General features: G+C 45.7%; 1 protein-coding gene across 1 annotated transcript in view; it reads right to left on the bottom strand.

Moving 5' to 3' along the window:
- COL6A3 (collagen type VI alpha 3 chain) overlaps window positions 1-19,121 on the bottom strand; it is a 56,297-nt gene that overhangs the window by 1,660 nt on the left and 35,516 nt on the right. Inside the window, exons 27-45 of the mRNA XM_054380876.1 lie at window positions 18,648-18,710; window positions 17,931-17,993; window positions 17,288-17,338; window positions 16,251-16,286; window positions 16,084-16,146; window positions 15,888-15,950; window positions 15,205-15,237; window positions 15,063-15,099; window positions 14,939-14,950; window positions 14,283-14,776; window positions 13,558-13,657; window positions 12,356-13,054; window positions 10,540-10,648; window positions 9,456-9,754; window positions 9,138-9,170; window positions 7,212-7,472; window positions 4,987-5,061; window positions 2,720-2,899; window positions 2,549-2,602 (exon numbers count right to left, since the gene is read on the bottom strand). Of these exons, the coding sequence (XP_054236851.1) occupies window positions 2,549-2,602; window positions 2,720-2,899; window positions 4,987-5,061; window positions 7,212-7,472; window positions 9,138-9,170; window positions 9,456-9,754; window positions 10,540-10,648; window positions 12,356-13,054; window positions 13,558-13,657; window positions 14,283-14,776; window positions 14,939-14,950; window positions 15,063-15,099; window positions 15,205-15,237; window positions 15,888-15,950; window positions 16,084-16,146; window positions 16,251-16,286; window positions 17,288-17,338; window positions 17,931-17,993; window positions 18,648-18,710 (2,725 nt within the window). The remainder of the gene's footprint in view (window positions 1-2,548; window positions 2,603-2,719; window positions 2,900-4,986; window positions 5,062-7,211; window positions 7,473-9,137; window positions 9,171-9,455; window positions 9,755-10,539; window positions 10,649-12,355; window positions 13,055-13,557; window positions 13,658-14,282; window positions 14,777-14,938; window positions 14,951-15,062; window positions 15,100-15,204; window positions 15,238-15,887; window positions 15,951-16,083; window positions 16,147-16,250; window positions 16,287-17,287; window positions 17,339-17,930; window positions 17,994-18,647; window positions 18,711-19,121) is intronic.

The raw sequence follows: 19,121 nt of genomic DNA, 5'->3' as shown, positions 1-19,121 counted from the left end.
TGAAAAATGAATGGGGGTGAGGGAGAGTCATAGGCAAAGTGTGGGGTTCCTCTTATTGGAGGGGCATTTGCAATATTTACTTATTTTATGTATTGATATATTTAATATTTATTATATTTAATTCAGGGGGAAAAGAAGTCTTATGGTGGGTTTTTTCCAAATGCAAAGATAAATTAATATATAGGGAACATAACAGCAATGACTGCTAGGGAAATTCAGGTCTGGAAGTTATCCTCTCATAATCTTGTCTTCAAATCATGCCTTTTGTAAACTGGGTGCCAGAAATGAAGCTGCATAAAGGATTTGTCTGAAATGTTGGTTAACAGCCCCAAGCCTTCTGCAGTCCCCTTGTAATCACACAGGGCCCCCCAAGATAGCTCTTTGCTAACAGTGAAGGTTCCTGAACTTTCTCTGATCCTCAGACCACTCAAGTGAAGGATTCTGTGAGATTGAGAGCTCAATGTTGTTAAAAAAAATAATTTTATATTCACTTTGCTATGGTTCTGCCTGTCCTGAGCAGTAAAAAAAAAGCAGATGGCCACTAGTTGCAGGAGGCTGATAGATCTTACCATGTCTCTGTCCTCCCAGAAAGAGAGCCCAAACATACCCATGAATAAATATAGGAAAGATTATGTAGGTATAGGGTGAATATACAAAAAGATACATTTGCCAGCAAGGTTCTTTGAGGACTGATGAAAGCAAATGCATGCTGAACCCTGCTAAAGTTTTCATGGGATGAAGAGCACAGAAGATTATCCCTGAAATCCTGACTAGAAAGTAGGTCTGGCAACAGACCCTAAGCAATAAGAAAGGCCCAGCAGAGGGTTTATTTTAAAGGAAATTGCAGCTAGTGCTGGCAGCTGCCCAGGGCCCAGGAATGCTGCATCAAGGCTGGGATGCTCCTAGGATAGACATGGAAATGCCCAGACTGGTATCACAGACACAGGTATGTTTCTGGGTAGATGCTGCCAAACAATTAGACCCTTTCTGCTCCCTCATTTTAACTGTGTTTTCCCCTCTTCTTCTGTGGGAGAAAGCCAGCAAGTGTGAATACAAGAACTGACTCTGCCTCCAACCTCACACACCCTTTAAGGAATCCAACCACCAGCTGATGGAAGGTGTCATAAAATTTCATTCTGTGGCACAGGATGCAGGCAGCCCAGTTTCTACCCCCTTCACCCCCTTTGACAGTGGGAGCAGCCTTTCAGAAGCATTAGATGCACAAGGAGATGCCTGGTATAAGAGAGAGAGGCAGGCAGAGACGTGAGCGTCCCTCCAGGGCCCCTCGCTTGATTTTTTTGACTGTCTGCCCAGGGCAGAATTGTGCCAAGTTAATGAAATATCATTTTAGCCAGAACAACAGTAGCTGGAAACATCATCAAGGCATGTGACAATGGTCAGAAGGGGCTGGGCTTTGGGACAGGTCTAGCAGAAACACACGCCCCATGTTGGAAAGGCTTCCCTGCTCTGTGAGGACCAAATTCTTCTCTGTGAGCATTAAATTCTGCTCTAGAATGAAGCTACAAGTTTCTGCACCAGCCATGTGCTGCTTCCTCTGGCTGAAAAGTCCTCAAACTGCAACCAATGGATCTTTGTGCATGATACCCCTTTTCAGCCCAGAAGCACCTTGCAATATCCTTTCACAAGCAGCTACCACCTCAGGTATCTCCATGGCTGGTGGTAGCCTCCTCCTCACTTGCCTGCATGTTTCTGCAGGGACACTCAGAGTTGGACTCAGGATGCAACACTGCCAGTGATAGTCTGATTTAAGGAGCATAAAATGCATCTAAGAAAATCAAATGGGTGGGAGGGGTCCTTAACTGGGGTCCTTGATTTGCCTTTTCAAACCCTGTCATGCCCCTACAAGGATTAGGTACCAGAGCTTGCTGTACTCCTCTGTTTCTATCTCATATCTGCAAAGGGCCCTGAAACACCACTGGAAGGGGCAGCAAAGCTTCACTGGGCTTCTCATCCTAACCCCTTGCTGAACAAACACAGCTCTCTACTTTCTTCCTAGGTTTTGTAGAGGTTTGCAAACACAACCCCTTCGTCTCAGAAACTCCTTGAGGAGAGGAGGTCATTGCCATTTTCCTCCCTCAACTTTGAATTTTATCTTTTCACATGAAAACACATTTGCACACAAGACCCAAGCCCCGTGGAGTAATTTTCCATCAAGTACAGGCAGCAAATTGTTTGCAACTCTTTGCATGACAGCAAAGTCACACCTCCGAATGGTGGCATCAGTTTGTCAAGCAGCAACAGTATGAATTGCTTCGGGACCATGCCCCGCTTTGGTTCAGGGACCACATGCTTCTCATGATTTTTCCATATAGCTGTGGTTTACACTCAAGCCCTGCAAACACAACACGTGCCAGCATGGTGAGCTGCTCATGCAAAGCAGACAGTAGGGCATGGTCATGTCAAGGAGCAGATGAAAATCAAGTCTATGCTACTGGTGATCTTGCATTGAACAAGCTTGAACACACACTATGAAATGGTCAAGGTGCAATAATGGACTTGCTTCCATTTGTGATTTTTTGGGTCTTACCTGACAATAATCTTTTCTCAAGGGATGGCTGCTGCATGGCTTTCTCAGCTGCTGCTGGAGGGAAAAACCAAGTGCATGAGCCTGGGTTTTAAACACTGTTTTCTCTCTGATACAAACACTATTTGACAATATGTTAGAATACAAAAGGATCAATCCCCAGGCAGTACTTACGTGGTTTTAAGCATTTGCTAATGCACTCAGCTTCGGCCTCAAATCTATTGGCATTACCACCACAGCCACCATACCAACCCTGGCTGCAGATCTTGTTTTTGTAGTCAAAGAACCACACAATCTGATAGTCCTTGCACTGCATGCCCATGTCAAAGTCCAGCAAGCAAGGGTCTGGCCAATCTGCATTCAAAAAGTGCAAAGGTTAAGCGACTCTGAAAGGGTTAAAAGCCAAAAAAGCAAAGAGGTTAAAAAGAAAAAAAAAAGCTTGGTACAGGACTGGTGGCATTTCCTTGTCACCTCCTTTCTCTTACTGAACACAAATCTTCCCCAGCTTCCAGCTTGCCTCTCCTCACTCCTGATTTTGTCACAAATCCAAGCCCCTAATCCCTGGACCAAGGTGCACACTTCTGTACCTTTCTCTCCACTGGTGCATGCAGCACTGGGCCCTCACACAATTCCCTCCACTTATTTTCAAAGCTATTTGTCTTGGCAGTGTCTCTTAATCCTTAAGTGTGTTTGTTTAAGCTGCACCTGGTAGACTGTTAAGGCTTGATGAAGATTTAAACGTATGTTCCTTTCCTGCCCAGAAATGATAATTGAAGTCCAAATCTCAGAGGTTTTATTTAGCAAAGGCAAGCCATCTGTGCTGGCAGCTGCTTTGCCTCTATAAGGAGGGCAGAATTTGGGGCTTCCTCTGAGGTCCATCAGAAAATTTAGGCATGGGTCTCTCCCATCACACAAAGAACTAGAGAAAACTCAGCTAAACAACCCAGCCCAAATTCCCTGCCCTCTTAAAGGTCTTTAGCCTTTTGAAAAACTCCAGATTAGCATCCTTGGGAAATGCTTCCCTGTGTTGTTGGTTGCCATAAATCCTCGGGCAGAGATGTTTACCACAAGTGGGTCAACAAGAGGAGCTGAAATTGAGGTTTGTGTTGAAGAGCAGAGTGAGCAAACAGCACATCGATTTTCTTTCAGATGGACCTACATAAGCCTGCATGTCTTGCTTCCAAAGGGCTGCCACACAAGGGGTTAAATAAAACCATGAGGATTCGGGTCACCCAGTGGGGACAAACCAGATGAAGGCTTCAGAGGAGATGTCAGTGCCAGGAGAGGGATGAAATGAAGAGGAACAGGTGGAATGGTGGGACATGCAGCAGTGAAAAGGAGATGCCCAGCACAAGCCCTCAGCCCCCCTGCTGCAGCAAGCCCTGTTGGTACACCAGCCACACGAGTTCCACGCTCATTCCTTTCGATGCCGGCAGCCAGACCCCAGCAGCAGCTTTGCAACTCTTGCTGGCTGAACACACTGAGTAGCAGCATCTCCCCATGCTCTCAAAACACCCCAGGAATGAAATGAGCCCCAGTGCAAGCAAAATGCTTAAAGAAATGTATGAAAATTATGATTGAGCAGTGAGTTTTGGATGCCAGATCCATAGCTGATGCCTGTGACAGGGCTATGCCATCTTAGGAAGGTTGCGAGCCCTTCCAGAACCTTGAATGAAGTGTTGAAATGTGGCACTTATGATACAACTGAGTGTAACAGCACTGATGTAATGAGGTTGATGTCAACAAAAGCAATGAGATGACATATTAACAGCTACAGTGATTATGGGTTATTATTAACAGAGGTTAACAGGATTAACAACAGAGCAGGAGCTGACAGTTTGCTCCTTTAGTGGCTTACTACATACACCACTGGTGGCAGAGAAACAGGAGATGGGCAGATGGGTGAAACATTGGCCAAATTTATGTAAATGTTTGACACTAACTTCCCTGCAATCTCTGGCTGTTGGCCAAGTCCTTGTTGAGAGCTGCATGTTAAAACAAGGAGCTAAGGCCTATTCTTTCCCCGAAGTGGGGGGAGAATGAGTGAACAATCATCAGGTGATGTTCTATGTCCACATCTGCCAGGGAGGCCTTGGGACACGGAGAGTGGCAAGCTTTTGGGCCCTGGCTCATCTCCTATGCTTCTAATGGAAACAGGACCCAGTTTGAGTCCTCCATGAAGACCACAACAACTTCAGAGAACTCTGTATCCAGCATGGGGCAGAGATCCCAATACAGGACTCAGACTCTCATGGCCAAGGATGTCATCAAAATCATGATCTGTTGGCTCTGCAAAACAAAGGACTCTCAGATCCTTCAGTCCTAGAAAGGCTCTGAGAAAGAACTGGAGTAGGAGTGGGCAAAGGCAAACTGCCAGGCTCTTGGTGGGTGTCCTGGCAGAGGACCCCATGCCCAGCACTCTCACCATCACGCATACTCACCACCCTCAGGCCCTTCCAGTGGCTCAGCGTTGAGCATCATGTTGGCCAGGGACGCTTTGGGCTGTGCTGGGGTCTCTGGGGGGAAAGAAGAAATGCTCAGCCAGAGGGAAGGAATATGCAGCAGTGTCCTTGGCATGGTCATGAACAACCTCATTGGCCCCAGCTCCAGCTAAGAGGATGCACAGAGGTCACAGCAGTCTGTTCTGGTATAGCACATACATTTCAGAAGCATTTCCTGGAGGCAGCTAACAGGGTGAGCAACCCACAACCACCCAGCTGCACCAGTATGGATTAGCCTTGCTCTTTCCAGCTGGCAGCTCTGCTGTACAGTCTGGCTCATGCCCGGGGGTGACTGCAAAGAAGCATCCTCAGGACCCTACACACCCAGAGCTTTGGATGGACCTTGCACATCCACAGCATGTGATTGGGCAGGGGATCTGGAGGAGCTGGACATGGGCTCTCCGTAGCCAGTTCAGTTTAGCTCCTCTGGACTTAGATATGGCAAAAAACAAATGGCTTCCTCCAGGGAGCAAATAGTCCATCACAGACCATGGGAATCACAGAATACCAGGTTGGAAGGGGGACCTCAAGGATCATCTGGTCCAACCTTTCTTAGGAAAAGCACAGTCTAGACACAACAGCCCAGTCTGCGGACCTCAGCCATGTCTCACTGTCCCTGCAAAGGCCGGACACCCTTCCTTCAAATAAAAGGCATTACAGATGCCTAACTTGTTCAGCTGAATCTGAAAAGTGTCCATGGTTGGAGACTCCACCAATTCCCTGAGGAGGTTAATATTCTCACTGTGAAAAATTTTCTTTTTGTGTCCAATTAAAATCTCCCCAGGAGTAACTTGTAGTCATTACCCTTCGTGTCTTTTCCCTGTCACTTCTTGTAAAAGGGGAGCTTCTCTCCTTCCCCTGTAGGCCTGAGGGACTGACCATGCTCTGCATGCCTTTCTTCGAGCACATTCCTTCTATTGTCACTTCACATCCCCCTAGGAACTATGTTATTGAGGATTGTCACTGGGGGAAGAAATCTCTTGTGATGGGAAGGAGAACATGGTCCATATTGTATCATGCCCTGCATGACTGCTGCATCATCCCAGCACAACCCATGGATAATTTCCCATGGGGTTGGAAGGCAGGAGGGGGTTACCCTCTGCAGCCACCAGAAGGGTTGTATTTGCTTTTTTCTGGTTAAGGGTATGGGGTGTGGGTAAGGGGGAGAGTCCTACCCAGTGTGCAGGGCAGAGCTTGTAGGAGTAGATGACATCACCGTTGTCTACCCAGTTTGTTCCCATTTGAGATTTACTGTATGGGAAATGCAGCTTCCTTGATCTTCAAGAGCTGCAACTCCATCCATGCAAAAGTTACTTCTACATATTAATGTCTTTTCTCAACATTTTTGTGGGCAAATTTTATTGCTCACAAAGGTAAGAGACTTCAGACCTGATCCAAACCCAAGAGCCAAGAGAGAGCTCTCTGTGGGCACTGAAGTTTGCTCTGAAGTGCCAGAAGAAGACAGATGCAGCACTGGCAGGACCAGCACAAGCTTCTCCACACCACCAAGCCAAGTGTCCTCTAAGCCAAAATATAAAACCCAAAATTTGGCTATGTCTTAAATAGCAACTTTTGGCCATGCCAAAGGTTTCGTTGAGGTTTCCATGTGATCTGTGTACATGGAACTTGGATGTCCAGAGGAGTTAACCCTCTGTTTAATCTCTTCTTTCTGAGTTTAGGGTTGTTGGTTTTTTTTTTTTTTTTGGAAACAGAGAAGTGACTGTGGAAATGGAGATTGGAGAAGAAGCTTCTCTTGCTAATTTTGTGATCAGGCTGGACTGAATTCATTCTGTTAACCCAGTTTAACTTTTATTATTAATTACAGCAATACCAGCTGGACTCCACCAAGCCCTGTTGTGCAAAGACTCCTGCACACACAGCAAGACAAACCCCACTCTGGGACTGCCTTTAATTCTCCTATAGTCTGTGTCCATTTAACACCAGCGAACTGTCAGCTTGCATTTGCCAAAGAAATACTTTTGCAGCGTTTCATAACCAGGTCCTGCTGCTGGTCTGGATGTTGCTACACACGCAGCCACACAAATCAGTGTTGTCAGGTCTGGGATCATTGCTACCAACTGATTCCCTATCCTTTTTTTTTTTTTTTTTGGTGTCCACTTTATGAAAAAGCAGGTGGGTTTGTGTTTTCCTCAAGAAACACTTACTTGTGCTGAACGTCCCTGTGTAGGTTACCCTGGGTTGGGATTTCTGGTAGCCAATGATGACAACGAGGTATTTCTGCCCACTTCTGAGTCCTTGGATGATGTGCTCAGTGCCAGTCAGGTTTTGCTTCTGCACAAGAGAGTGGTCATGTGCTAAGGTGACGGTGATATCAAAAGTGTAGGAGCTCTGGGCCTCGGGGCTGGCCCAGCGCAGCCGGGCACTGTTCTCGGTGACATCTGTGATCTGGATCTCGTGGGCCTTTGCTGCAAGGCAAAAATCAGAAGAAACACTAAGAAACCACTTGAAAAGGCAAAGATCTCAAGGAAAGATTGTGTCAGTGCTACAGGATCTTCTTCCCAGTCCACCATAAAGAAATTCATCTGCAGCCAGCTGTGGCATGTGCAAACCAGGTTGTAGCTTTGCTACATCAGATGTCCAACCCAGCACACTCCAGGGAGGTTTTCATTTTGTTTTATTGTGTTTTCATAGCCTAGAAAATTTACCAAGTGGTTTATTTATTTTTTTTTAAATAATCTGCAGTAACATAACAAATCAAAGTAATTGTTTTATGAGATTCACACAGCCTTGAAACTCATGCCCAGCACAACTGTAAATGTATCCAGTCGAGTCCTTCTCTAGGGTGCAATGGATTCATTGAACTTGAGGGGTCTTGAACACAACTCCTATAAGGAGTGGCTGAGGAAGCTGGGGTTGTTCAGCCTGGAGAAGAGGAGGCTGACATTGCTCTCTACAACTACCTGAAATGAGGCTGTAACAAGGTGGAGGTCAGCCTTTTCTCTGAGATAACAAAAGACAGCATGAGAGGAAATAGACTTAAGTTGCACCAGGGGATGTTTAGATTGGGTACTAGGAAAAACATCTTCACTGAAAAGGTCATCAGGCACTGGAACAGGCTGCCCAGGGAAGTGATGGAGTCACCATCCCTGGAGGTATTTAAAATATATTTGGATGAGATGCTTAATGACACTAACAGTACAGGAGCGTGTTAGGTTATGGTCAGGGACTCAACGATCTTAAAGTTTTTTCCTAACCAGGCAATTCTATGATTCTATGAACTGGTGAAGATCTTCAAGCAAAATCTGCTTAAGATCAAACATTACCTTAGACAAAGGTCAAAGAAGCTGTTAGAGAAATGTTTTCCTGCTATGGCAGAGGACTGGATGAGGCCTTTATAAATGCTTCTTGGAAGCGACAGTGGAGCAAGAAACACTCAGAATTGTTTGCTTCCTGCAAGGTCATGAAAGCATTAACTTTGCAAAAGCTGATTTATTTTTTTTAATTACTCAAACTGCCTAGTTAAGCATCCCTGTGCTTTGACACACATTCTTTGTTACTCATTCAGCTAGTCCAGAGCTGCCTCTACCCCCTTATACAAACATATGGGGAAATTTCACATCAGCTGTGCTCACATGAAAGAGCTTTGGCATTCCCAAACAGATCTCCACACTGATGGGGTGATGAGCTAACTGAGGAGACAATTTACATTAGCTGGTGGCAAATTCAAACAATGCCACTGGGTGAATCACCAGAACTAGCTAAAACTTAGCCAAGGGGTAAATGCCACAAGGGACACACAAATAGCAAATGGGCCACACTGGAAAGAAATGTGCCCTGTCACTGCCCTGCTGAGCTAGGCACCAGGTGATGGATTATTATGATGTTCAGATGTCCTGCTTGTGTTTTGCCTAGAGGCAGCCTGCTCCCCACCTGGTTTTGCACAAAATTCTCAACACAGGTAACACAAAATCTTAACCCCCCCAGAGCCCATTTCCAGTTTTGCACCAAATTTGGCCTCTTAGTGACATTTCCCATGGGAGTAACCCTCTCAGAGAGGAAGAAAAGCCATAGCACACCGCGGTACAGATAAGTGAGAGGCATCGCGTGCAATGGGAGACCCTTTCACATACCGCTTTGTCTTCTCCTGCCGCCTGCTGTGGTAGCTTTGGTGTGGGCACCAGTACTTGCTGAGCTCTGTGCAGTGGCATCTTTGGTGTGGGCACCAGTACTTGCTGAGCTCTGTGCAGTGGTGGCCTTGGCGTGGGCACCAGTACTTGCGGCGCTCTGTGCAGTGGCATCTTTGGTGTGGGCACCAGTACTTGCTGCGCTCTGTGCAGTGGCATCTTTGGCATGGGCACCAGTACTTGCTGAGCTCTGTGCAGTGGTGGCCTTGGTGTGGGCACCAGTACTTGCTGAGCTCTGTGCAGTGGTGGCCTTGGCGTGGGCACCACTACTTGCTGAGCTCTGTGCAGTGGTGGCCTTGGCATGGGCACCAGTACTTGCTGAGCTCTGTGCAGTGGTGTTCACCTGGATCATGGTGCTGGCTGTGGTCTGGTCAGTGCCTCTGGTCTGAGCTGTGGTACTGGCAGTGGTGGTTCTGACACGAGCAGTGGTGCTTGCAACAGGCTTGGTGCTGGCAGTGGTGGTTCTGGCATGCGTGTTGGTGCTTACAACAGGCTTGATGCTTTCACTGATGGTTGTACTGGCACTGAGGGTCTGGCTTATTGTTCCATTAGATGCCACGTACCTGTCAAAGCAATAGCAGCTGAAATGGGTTTTCCTCCCCCCTATATAAACAGAATTCTGAAAATAGAGAGGAGTTGGCATACAAACCATTGGCAAGAACCCTCCCCTGAGAACTGACCTCCCTGAGGTCAGCAGTCTGTCAGCTTTAAATACACCCATATCCAAGCAGTGAAAAGTGCTGCAGAGCACTGCCTATAACTTGGGGTTCACGTCTGTCTATACACCAGCTTCAGAGACAGAAGAGTGAATTTACTGGACAGAAGTTCAGTCTGCCTGATTTCAAGGGGCTTGATCTTTTAAAGCCAGGAGAGTTCTATGTCAGTGATGAGTAAGGCTTGGTGACATAAGCCACCTATGATGGATCCTGAGTATCCAGAGACTTTTGGGCAGCCCAGACTTTGAAAACAGTTAAATGGAAGATCCCAAATTAATAGTAATTGCTGGAATTATTGACCTGCATAACAACAGTAGCCTCCTTCATAGCCTTTAGACATATATGAAATATCTATAATATGAAATATTATACATATATATATATTGTACATATATGAAATATGTACAATATGAAATGTTACCCAAATCAAAAATTGTATGTGTACTTGTCTTGTGGACTTGGCTCTTTTGACAGGGCACTAAAGGAACTAGTGAAATGCTGATAATCCTGATTGTTAGTGTTGAAGTTGCTGCTTCTTTCTTTTTCCAAATAGAGACTAGGAAGTGTGAAGGTCTCTTCCCCAGACAGGCTATTAGCAAAGCTCATTCTCTGGCAGACAAACCACTACTTACACTGCTTTGTGCTCAGTGTGCCTGGAGTTCTGGCTTTTTGCTTGCTGATCACTCTGGAGCAACTCACACTGTTTCCTTATCTCTGGAGAGAGTTGGAAAGCAAATTTGCCTAGAGAGGGAACAAAGTTGACATTAAACATGACATTAAGATGAGAGGAAATAGCCTCAAGTTGCACCAGGGGAGGTTTAGGCTGGATATCAGAAGAAACTTTTTCACTTCTTCAGCGAAAGGGTTTTCAGACACTGGAATAGGCTCCCTAGGGAGGTGGTTGAATCAGCATCCCTGGAGGTGTTTAAAAGACATAGAGATGTGGTTCTAAGGGACATGGCTGAACACCAGACTTGGTAGAGTTAGGGAATGCCTAAACTTGATGATCTTAAAGGCCATTTCCAACCAAAATGATTCTATGCTTCTCATTAAACATTGGTGTTGAGAGTAGTGGGTACCTACCAACAGCACATTACATACACTTCTTTTTTATTTCAAATAAGCCTCTTTTCTCTTTGATTTAAAAAACAAGCAAGCAAACAAACTCACTCTTTTCTTCTTGCTTGCTCTTATTAAAGTCAGGGAATATCTTTGATGTTCATTGTGCACCATCCTGGGCTGAGAGATTTATTATTGCAAATTACAAAGATGAGAGTAGTAACTACAAGATAGCAGAGAGCTGTGTATCTTAGTCTGTCCCATGTAAACAGCTTGCTTATAATAAGGCACTCACAACCACACAGTTAATATTTTTTTCAAGAGTTAGAAGCTTTCAGGAACCGTGTAAGTGGTGAATGGAAAAAGCAAACTGAGAAAATCTAAACATTTACTTCCAGGGAAAGATGTGCTCATGTTTACATCATATTTAGTGTCAGACATTCCTGAACCAGTGGTTTATTAGCTCAGTAGACTGACATTGAAGACTTTTTGGATAAAACTATCTTTCCTAGAAAGGGTCCATTTCTTGTGCTTACTGGCCCAGTCTGGTTAAAATCTCTGTCAGCTGACTCTAGCTGGAGATCCAGACTGAGGGCTTTGGCTAAGCTGTTGTGCCAATTTCTGTGTCACAATCCCAAACGCAGCAGCATTATTAGTGCCTGAGAAAAGAATCCTGTTCATCATCCTTAAATTTATGTACAGCCACTCCAGGCCTCAGTGTGAGTCATCCAAATGCCTGCTAGATGTGATGTTTATGCTGAAGCTGGGAAGAAAGATTTGCTGGGTGTTCAGGGATTGCTTGGCCTGCAAAAGGTCAAGAGCCCCAGCAGGACTAGATCCTAAGGAATATGTTATAGATGTGACAGATGGGCAGGGCAGGATTACTCTAGATAGAAGGGAAAAATTCTTTACAATTGGATGATGAGACACTAAAAATGGTTGCCCAGAGAGGTGGTAGAAGCCCAGTCTCTGGAAACATTTGAGGTCAGGTTGCAGAGCTGTTGGATTAGACGGCCTCTAGAGGTTCCTTCCAACCTATTCTATGATTAGGTCAGATCCCACAGGTGAGCTCATGGAGACCAAGTCAGACCAGACAGAAGTGCAAACTACTTGGCCTACCAACAAACTTCATGAGTTGGGCTGGAAAGGACAAAGTGAACAAAACTCAGACATATTCAGCTAGGTAGACCTATGAGCAGCAACAAACAGACCAAACAGGATAGAATATACAAAAACAGACTAACTGCAGTGGGCCCCACCACCCAAAGAGGTGGTCAGGCTAGAGACCACCCAGCCAACAGGCAAGTAGACAAAACATGGCTGATTAACACCTCTGAGTTCACATGTTGCCCCTTCCATACTACTGTGGCTGCAGGGTGTTATACTTACTTCTGATAAAAGATGGCAGCAGCCTCCCAAAACGTAGTAAGGGCTCTTCGTGAAGTTCTTCTGGTTTAGAGATCAATTTGAAGAAGACATCATTTGGCTCACTAGCTAGGCTATAGATGTTCTTGGCATTCACCTTGCTGCCAATGCTCAAGACAACAAAGAAGTACCCTTTGCATTTTGCATCAATAACAACCTCCTGCAGGTGCTCAAGTTCTTGTTTATTCACTTTTCCAGTCACCATCAGAACTATGACTTTTAGATCCCGAGGATTTGGTGCGCTTTCAAAAACATGAGCCATCGTGTGTTCAATTGCACTTCCTATAGCCCTTGTGCCGTGGAGCTGGGACATTTGGTTGTGAAGGTAGTTACTAATCTTCTCTTTGGATCCATAATCAGTTAGTGACAACTCAATTTTCACTGGCGGGAAGCTTGAGTTGGTTATGTATTCATAAGGAGCTTGTTGAAGAACTGCCACTCTTGCGTGGTGCTGAGATAGTTTTGGCTCAGGGCTGATTTCCAGGTTACTGACAAGGTGGGAAATGTACTTTTTCATCTCATTGAACTGCAGAGGGGTGGTAGATTCTGAGCTATCCATGATAAAGGCTATGTCAGTGTCTACATCGGTTGGAGCTGCTCTTCTGTCTCTGAATACAGGTCTTTGACTACCAAAACCACAGCCAGGATCAGGATCACAAACATCTAGAGAAGAAATACAATAGGTTTCACATAGAGGAACTGAAGATGACCCTCCCTTGTCACTGTAAAAGTCTCATGTATGGTATGAAATGCTATCAACCTAGGCACCTTACTGGTGCATTACTTGAAACCAAAGTAATTTCATTCCAGAACACAATTAGTTACGCATTTAGCATTTCTACACACTCCTTTGCCCAAAGGGATCCCTGAAGTGCTCTGTCATATATGGCAGAAGGCCATATTTCAGAGCATTTAGTTATTGGTATTTGGGCTGTAAAAGTGGAAAGCAGCCAAAAAAGGAGCTTCTCTTTACAAAGCGGAGAACGCCCAGCTGAGCCTCATTTGCAGGGCCAACGTTTTCTACACAACCTAAGAATATGAATCCCTTGTCTTCAGCAGCAAAAGGGCTGACTCCCAACTGGGCTTCCCTTCTGCACCACTGACAACTAACTGCTGCACAACCAGAAGGATTTGGCACTGCCTAGAGGAGAAATTGGATGCTTTACCCAGACAAATGTGACAAGTCAAGAGCCTCTGGATAGTATCGTTCAGCTGACTGCTGCTGGTTGGAAGAATAAATGCATGGCCAACTGCTGTGTTGTTGATCTGGTTAGATGCAAACAGAAAAACATGGTGTTAGAAATGCTGCCTTTTGTTATTTTCAACTCGAAGTAGGGAAAAGCAATCCACAACTCTAAGAGATTCTCTGCTCAGCACACTGCTTTTTCGTGGACCCCATGTGAAGGAGCCTAATGCCACTGATGTCAGTTACTGTGACTACTTTACAGACATCAGCTCCAGGAAAAAGGTAAAGCACCTGAACCAGTGCTCAGCATGCCCATCTGGGGCTTTTTTCTTTTGTTAAATCTCTGTGCATTCACTCTCCCTCTGCCAACAAAGTTACCATGCTTCTCCACTCCCACCCTTTGCCTTCCTGTCAGACCTTTCCTGCTATGGGGGATTGCCTTTTCTTCTGTTTCACACCACATTTGGCACCCGGCAGCCATGGTCTGGGAAACAAATGACTCATCCTAACCTCACTAGTTTTTCACAACAAGCACTGTGATTTGGACTTCTCTCCTAATAGACGTGCTGGATGAGTTTGGCCAGCAACGCTTGAAAGGCCTGTGGAAACCAACCACTGCCTGCAGAAACAAACACCATCAATCTTCCCAGCAAACCAGACTGAGGTCACAATCAGAAAATGAAAGAAAGGGTGAATGACTCCAACCTCCAGAGCTCTGCTGAGAACCTGGTCCTGCCTGCTGGTGAGGAACACGGGCATGACTCCAGCGTCGTAAAGCTTCAGCACAGCATCGTTGAGCTGCGGGGAGGCCCTGGTGTCCCCATTGCTGAAAAAGACAGCCACCTTCCTCATGAGGAAGCCACTGCGGGCACGCTTGAAAGTGTTCCTGGCCACAAAGGACATAGCAGTCTCCAGGCTGCGTGGCTTGGTCGTCAGGGTGGCCTGGAAGTTTTGGATTTGCTGAAGGAGGCTTGATTTCTTCCTGGAGTCAGAAAAGCGGATCTCTGTGGTGACTTCATTGTTGTAGGTGACCAGAGCCACTCGGGCACCCCGAGGACAGTTGCTTTCAGCTATGGTTAAGTTGTTGACCACCCTGAGCACAGTCTGCTTCATCCTGTTGAAAACCTCCCTCACAACGCCTGAGGAGGTGTCGATAGCGAAGGCCAGCTCGGTTGGGAAGACAGGACACTCCTTGGGACCTGCCAGAAACATGCAGTGGGAACAAGCAGTGCCCCAAATAGTTGTCAGGGTGTGAGGACCACGTCCTCAGCAGGGGTAAATCATTCATATCACTTATGTGGGGAAAGCAACAATTCTGGCACACAGTCACACTGGGGTTTAAAGGATTGAAGGTGACTTACCATAGCAGCAAGCTGTGGAAAAGACGGAGGGGAAAAAAAAAAGCAGTTGGTCAGTGCCCTTCATGTAACATGATGGACATATAAGGGTAGAGACAGGAAATTAGCAAGGCACTGATGTACTCACGGCATTTGTCTTTGATGTTCCGCACAAGAGCACATTGCTTTGGAAAAAGAAATCAAAAGAGAGGGAGAAAGGGGAAAAGGTTAGTGACACAGGCAACAAAAGGGCACTTCAAAACCAAAGAGAGAAATGATGCCACACTTACATCTCTGGATTCTCCTTTTTCACCTTTAAGTCCCTGTTTAAACAATAAAGAAAAATTGAGCACAATGTGTGTTCTCAGGATGCCCCACGAACCCCAGTGGAGTAATTATCCGATCATGGGTCATGCAGAAGCCAAGGGAAAATGTATCTGTTTTCAGTTGTGTTTCCAGAAACATGGAAAGACGTTTTCCCATGTGAGGAGTAAACCCAGCTGAGGCCAAACCCAAAAGGGACATTTACGATGCTCTAGGTTCATGTGCAAAGGAAACCAAGTCACCTTTGCCTCTCTAGAGTGCTCTGTGCCAGTCACATTTGGTCATGGACCATATCCTGTATGGGGTGATAAAAAATAAAGAGCCAAGAAATTCCTAGAAGGAACTTTAAACAACCTATTGCCATGGGGAAATCCTAGTGCCTGTCTCTTGGCTATTTCCTTCTGCTTTGCATTGCACAATGAGGATGGGTAAATATTTATCAAGGATAAACAGCTAGTTAGGAATTTATAGAGACACACCCTAGACAAAGAAAGAAAAATTTTCCCGACTTGCAATCAGCAGGTGGTGATGATGGGCATCTATTTCCACCCCAGGCACCAATAAGGACTACCACTTTTCTCAGAGAAGCAATCAGGAGTCTCACTGGGGGGAAACCAGAGGCCCCATCAGCAATGCAGTGAATACTTACAGATGGTCCAGGGTATCCAACCTCTCCTTTCTGACCAGGTATCCCAGGTTCTCCTGCATTTCCCTAGAGAGAGAGCAGAGAAGTCCTCTCTATGAACATCTCCAGGAGAGCTTCCAGGCATATGGATCAATCCTCAGAGGAAAAGATGTTTACATCTTTCACACCCTCAGACAAATTGTGTCATGGTCTAACTTACTCTGCGGCCTCTGTTTCCTTTAGGTCCAGGGCCTCCAGCACCACCACGGTCACCAGGTCCACCCTGGTTGAGGAAAACCACAAAGGGTAACTTTAAATCTGCACAGGACCGTAGGTAACAGCTACATTGCTTGGGAAATGATTGCATAGCTCATGGCCTCACCATACCTTGGGCCCTGGGTAGCCTAGGAAGCCACGTTCTCCCTGAAACAACACAAAGGTTTATTTAAGTATGTTTCAGAAAATTAACCCAGTTCTCCAGGCAGATTTTTAACAACTGAAGGAATTAAATAATGCAGGGCAAAGAGAAAGGAAAACTGCAAATTCTTAGAATCATCAAATCATTTAGGCTGGAAAAGACCTTTGAGATCATTGAGTCCCAATCATTAATCCTACTCTAGAGAGCCCATCACTAAGCCATCTCCCCAGGCATCACATCTACGTGGCTTTTAAGCACATCAAGGGATGGCAACTCAGTCACTTCTCTGGGCAGCCTGTTCCAGTGTCTGACAGCCCTTTCAGTGATTTTTTTAATCCCTAATGTCCAGCCTAAACATCCCCTGGTACAGCTTAAGGCCGTCCTCTCTTGTCCTATCATTAGCTACTTGCAAGGAGACACCAACACCCACCTCATGATAACCTCCCTTCATGTAGTTGTAGAAAGCAAAGAGGTCTTCCCTCAGCCTCCTTTTCTTAGACTAAACACCCCCAGTTCTGTCAGGCACTCCTCATAACACTTGTTCTCTAGGTCCTTTACCAGCTTAGTTGCTCTTCTCTGGACCTGCTCCAGTACCTCATGTTGCCATTTTTTAACTCATACAATTAACTAAAAGCAAAAAGCCACTCTTTTTGAGGTCTGATTGCTCTTCTAAGGCTAATTTCAACTGCAGAGTAGCTGTCAGAGATGCCGGCACATTATTTTCAAAGTCCCAGAGACATTCATGGGACTGTCTAGCTAAAAGGTACAAACCCATCACGTTTCCTCCTTGTACAAGTTGATTTACATAGGCAAACCCAAGACAAAAGCAGAGGGGAAAGTTCTGAAGACTCTTGTCTGATTTTCTCAGCAGGCTGCACATTTTTGTCCCTACATCTATCTGACTTCACCAAGCTTCTGCACTTGTCTGTCTGCACTGGAAACCTTGGCTAATGTCTTGTTCTTGGTAAGTCATGTTGGTAGATGGATATGCTGGGCACACACCTACCTTTCTGCCCTTAGGACCTGGGCCACCAATTCCATCTCGTCCATCATCACCCTAAAATTGCAAAGGCAAAGGCGTTTATACACAGACATTTGTGAATAGCTTAAATCACACAGAAACAGAACCCACTGATGCACAGGCCTTTGAGACCTCATTCTATAGATTAAATCATTGCAAGGGAAAAAAAAAATCACAAAAAGGTGGTGCCCAACATACACACATGATGTGTAAAATCCAAGTGGAAGTCAGCAATGGGAGCGAGTTACGAGGTCTGTCAGTGCTAGAGATGCACTTACAATGCTGTCTGAGCCAAACTTGTCCTCCTTTGCTTTGCACAAACCATTTTTTGCCTCAGCTAGCTCCTCATTATACAGAGTAATGAGAACCTGACATCATGACAGCACTTGCTTAGTCCCTACAGGCAGGGGGGTTGGACCTGATGATTTCTTGAGGTCCCTTCCAACCTCTGATATACTGTGATAACGTGATACATCCTTTTCACAGACAGAATGCTGAATTGTCTCTCTCTTATTGTACTTGCAGGATGGAAAGTCCAAAAGGGAGCTATGAAGGGCTGTGGCCCTTTTGCTGCAGGAGAAAGTCCAGCCCAACATCCTTAAAAGTCTGAGTGCATGGCTACACTTACCAACTCTCCTCGTGGACCCTGCTGCCCATTTGGCCCTTTGGGTCCAGGGTTTCCAGGCTCACCCTGAAAACAGGAGCATCTGTTAAAGTATGTGCTGAAACTCTGGGCAAGCCCAAGCCTTTCCCATCAGCATTGGCTTCTCTACATAGACCAGTCTGCAGCAGTCCTTGCAGCAGAAAGTCATGGCTGGACCTACCTGGCCAGCAGGGCTACAAAGTTCTTGCTTTGTAGTGGGACCTTGAGTGATTTCAGGAAAGCTGAGCAATGGGGAGTATGAGACCACCCACCTCCCACCACAGGCTGGTGTTTGTGTTTTATAGACACTGCAAAAACAAAACTCCCAGAGAGCTCTGGAGATTTTGATGGTGTAAATGGTCAGTGGTGCAGCCACAGAATCTAGAGAGAGAAAATCTTTTGATGAGTCTGGAGAGATCCAACACAACCACCTTCCCATATGGGCATCAGCTGAGAATCAGCCCTGGAAAATTACTTGGGTTTCTCAGTAAATTACTTTTGCCTCCCTGTTCAATGAAACTGGAGTCTAATGGAACATCCAGAGCACGGATGTTGTTCTACTCCACACTGTGCCAGTCAGTGAAAATGAGATAATTTCATTCCAAAAGGTCCATCCCAAGTATTTTTTTAAAGCTCATTCTTGTCCAGAAGCTTTTCCTTGTTGCTTTAAGCTGCTGATGCCCAATGCTTGTGAAGACATACCTTCCGTCCCAGGGGACCGATCCTGCCCCGCTCCCCTGGAGTTCCTGGTGGTCCACCACCAGCCTGGAACAAAAACAGTGAGAGGCTTTTTGGCAACATGTAGAGAAAAGCGGGTGCCAGAAACTAGGGGATTCAGTGACCATATAAATCAAAGCACCTTGGGAGATTCAGAATGTTAATTCACGGACAGGAAGAGCTGAAGTTCAATTCAATGCAAGTGTCAGTAGCAACTTAACGTTTTTCCTCTGGGAAAAGTGTAAGCAGAAGGGGCAAAGTCCTGCTCAGGACAGGGAATTGCAGGATGCCTCTGCACACATAGCCATAAGTCTTGCTGGGGTATGCAGCAGGAGGAGGGAGAAAAAAACACATGGGGGGCCCAGCAAACATGTGAGAAGCTCTGTCTTCAGAGGTTGGAACAGCATGGAGGACACCCTGCCAGTCACTGAGGGATGTTCTTTAATTAAAATTGCAAAA

This window comes from Indicator indicator, chromosome 5 (assembly GCF_027791375.1).
Source record: "Indicator indicator isolate 239-I01 chromosome 5, UM_Iind_1.1, whole genome shotgun sequence".
NCBI classification, from domain to species: Eukaryota; Metazoa; Chordata; class Aves; order Piciformes; family Indicatoridae; genus Indicator; species Indicator indicator.
This window is presented reverse-complemented; position numbering and strand designations above follow the sequence as displayed.